General features: G+C 33.1%; 1 protein-coding gene across 1 annotated transcript in view; it reads left to right on the top strand.

Annotated features, from left to right (window-relative positions):
* The window catches only part of LOC106460905 (SLIT-ROBO Rho GTPase-activating protein 3-like), a 121,718-nt gene extending 118,538 nt beyond the window's left edge, over positions 1-3,180 (top strand). Inside the window, exon 7 of the mRNA XM_013920663.1 lies at positions 2,845-3,180. Coding sequence (XP_013776117.1) covers positions 2,845-3,180 — 336 coding nt within the window. The remainder of the gene's footprint in view (positions 1-2,844) is intronic.
* Positions 3,181-3,700: the final 520 nt, after the last annotated feature.

Below are 3,700 nucleotides of genomic sequence, written 5' to 3'. Positions count from 1 at the left end.
CTTTTGTATTTTTTCTATCTAGTTCAGTAACTTTGTTTAATTACATAGTTAAGTTCGAAGAAAGAAACAACTTAAAAACTTAGTAAATCTATGATTATAAGCAAAGATTCTCGAACTGATGCGTATTATAACTTATTGCGGAGGAGCCTCCAATTTATCATGTAACGTATTACAATTTCAAATTACCTAAAACTGAATTAAATGATAATTTAGACTTAGAAGTTAAAAAAATGCCAATATGTATCCAATTTATGATATTTGTGAACAAGATTAATACACATAGTTTTCTTTTCTAATACAAATATATTTTGATATACAAACAATAATACAATTTACAATAAAGGTTATTACAAATAATGATCTATGTACAAAAGATTTACAAACATTATTGAGTCTTCTTTCTGGTCTGGAATTTCCTTGATATCTTATCAAAGGTTCACGATGAATGAATTAATTTCGAGTTGATGTAGATACAATTCACTTAATAAGGAACTAGCTAGCTCTATATTGTTCTTTCTTCACCGGTCACACATCGAGATTTCCCACTGATGACATTAGGTAATGTTTTCGTGAAAATATTAATGTCCAATGTGAATCCACTGCAGTTAAATGGTTTATAATGCTCGAAATTTATAAACGTTCTTGGTCAAATATTTGAAGTTCCCGATTACTAAGCGTTAATCACAGCTACAGTTCCAAGGTTTATAGTGTACAAACTGTAGCAAACCAATAATACATACTGTCTTTTAGGGCATCGCGTTGATTATATTTATAGGCGTGAGGAGAGTTTCTCGATATTTCAGCTTAAGCAACAATACTGACGACACACTGGTGTTTACGTACACACATGTATTGTTGATTCTTACACTCGAGAATCTTCTACAACTTTAGTTAATAGATGAGAATTTCGCAATACAGATTTAACAGTATAAGTTATGTACATTTCTAAATATAAATTTAACTTAAACAAACATTGATATTAAAATAGATATATATATATAATAGTAAATAAACTATTTGGTGTTATTTCTAAGTTTACCACAAACAACATTTTTGTTGGCAACTGTGGCACATAAATATTTAAATAGACGTACTACTTGTACTGTACCGATGCAGTGTGGGCTTGAGTACACTAATCAGCGTGAGTTAAGCATAGTAGTTAACCATTAAAACCCAGTGCATATATATATATATAAAGTTAGGTAATTTATCAGTGTAATAAGTGCATAATATGTGTCTGTGAAAAGGTGTATTCTGAGAATTATATGAGCAATATACTGTTTATGCTGGGAACAAGACAATATTTTTTTCTTTACTCTGAAAACTGAAGAATAAATCGTTTGTCGTTGTTACTAAGCAACGAGCCACTTGTCTCGGAAGCTGAGCAAGCAGCAAACTGTTTGTCTTAGGCGTGAACAGTAAATTGTTTGACCTGTATTTGAACACAAATCATTTAACGTGAAGCTGAACAGTAAAGAATTTGCTCTAATAGTGATAAATAAACCACTTATCCTGTGAGCTGAAAAGCACAGCTTTCGCCTTAGATTTTAACAATAAACTTACAATAAGTCATACATTTTCGGTCTTGCTGGAAGCTAATTAAAAGGTTATTTGTGTTGAAAGTTGCCTAAAAAATAATCCAGCTATCCCTGAGACAGAGCGATATATTGTTTGCTTTGGTAATTGAGCAGCAAGTCAATTATCTTAGAGGCTAGCAAGGCCCCACCCCCTTCAACCTAGGAATTAAGCAGTAAATAACTCATCCTAGAAAATAGGAAATTCTTTGTTTGCCAAGGAAATAGAGTAATAAATCACATTTCCTATAGCAGCTGTACAATAAGTTGTTTGACCTGGGAACAGAGCAATGAGTCAATTATTCTGTAGACTGAGCAGTTTGTTGTTTTCATCCTGGGAATTGAACAGATAAGTCATTTTATCTTAGATACTAAACAATGGCATCATGGTATTTTCTGGTTTATCTTGAGAATTGCTATAAGCAATAAGTCAGCTAATCTAGAGAATATATAATTTGTTGTTTGTCTTGGGAATTGAGAGATAAATTAGCTATTCCAAGGAATATATAATTTGTTGTTTGTCCTTGGAAATTAGCGATAATTAGCTATTTTAGACGAATAGACGATTAAAATATTTTAAGTAACTAATTAATAGACTCTCGTTGTGTGTGCATTATGGTCAGAATGAGCTTTATAACAATAGTTGAATGAGCTAGATAACATGCAATGAAAACTATAGCTTATCTTACATCTATCAAAAGAAATCAACATGATACGTTTGTTTTTTCTCCTTACATTTCTTTAATTAGTCTTTTTTGAATTTTGAATAAAAGTTTGTTAGTTTGTGAAGCACAAAGCTGTAGAATGGGCTATCTGTGCTCTGCCCACCACGCGTATTGAATCCCGGTTTCTAGTGTTGTACGTTCGCTGTGCCATTGGGGAGTTTGAATAAAAGACGTGTGAAAATGGCACATCAGTACTAAGTAAGAGAAATGTGAGAGAAGACCACGTATAGTCAAACATAATTTTTTGATCTTCATTGTTTCACAACCTTAGACATTTTACATGATTACAATTCACATAACTTTTCTAATAAAAATCCAAACATTTATCACCTTTAAAGTTAATATCCGTTTGGTAAAATGTACGATACATACATTTTATTTCAGGTATATATGCTTTCATTTTTTATTTTTTAAGCACAAGTTTGAACCTAATATTTGCCAGTCTATACGATCTGGCTGTTCTTCTCTGCATGTGATAGAAAAAGGTATTCATTGCTGTTTGTCACTTGGCTATTGAGACTAAGACAGCTAACACATATAGTTAGTGGCAAATTATTGAGGATGAACTACGACCCGAGAGTGCCCATCTTGATGCAAAGGATAATCCTTTGCTTGGTTACCCTTGGAAGACTGTAAGACCATTAAATTGCCATAAGTGTACTGACGTTGAATTTGGGGTGATGGAGGTTTTGAACACTGTGAATGGCCTAGAACGTGCTGGAAAGCGGGAAAAACACATTCTTGGAATAATAGTTGCTGCCACTATATTGAGAATTCAGGTCAGATTTGAATATAGGACAGATATCTACAAAATGCGTTATGGAATGCAGTTGAGTCTTTTAGCGCAACAGAAAATTAAGCAAGAGGGAACAAAAAAATGAAGGTAAAAGATCAGTGGGTTTTTCCATTCACGTGGTCGCATCTCACTCAATTTAAAAAGCGTGAAACTGTGGATATCTAGAAGAAATGTTCCCACTAAGAAATATTTGTTGTCTACCAACAAGAAAGTGAGTGTGATAGAACAGACATAAGTGATAATGCATGGACGTCTTGGGAGTAGGTGTTGTAAGAGTTAAATATGTGGGAATTATGAACACACAGTAAAATGAATTACACAAACTGCCATATTTGACGTAAAGCACTTCAATAAACACAGACTTGTTACAGTTATTGGGGTTTGAAAGTTTCATATCAGCAACAAATGCAAGGTTTAGATTTTAACAATCCTTCAGCTTTAGGTCAAAAAGACTATTACAACCTCACTGGAATAATCGGAGTAGTTTCATCAAGTTGCTACAAATTTGATAGTCATGTGTATACTTCCAAGAACCATAAATATTGCTTAGAAATGCTAAAATCAGGCATTCTGTGAAGACGCTATGCAGCATGCCCCAGGTAGGC

Source organism: Limulus polyphemus, unplaced genomic scaffold (assembly GCF_000517525.1).
Source record: "Limulus polyphemus unplaced genomic scaffold, Limulus_polyphemus-2.1.2 Scaffold858, whole genome shotgun sequence".
NCBI lineage: Eukaryota > Metazoa > Arthropoda > Merostomata > Xiphosura > Limulidae > Limulus > Limulus polyphemus.
The sequence above is the reverse complement of the archived record's forward strand: the minus strand, read 5'-3'. Positions and strand labels throughout refer to the sequence as shown.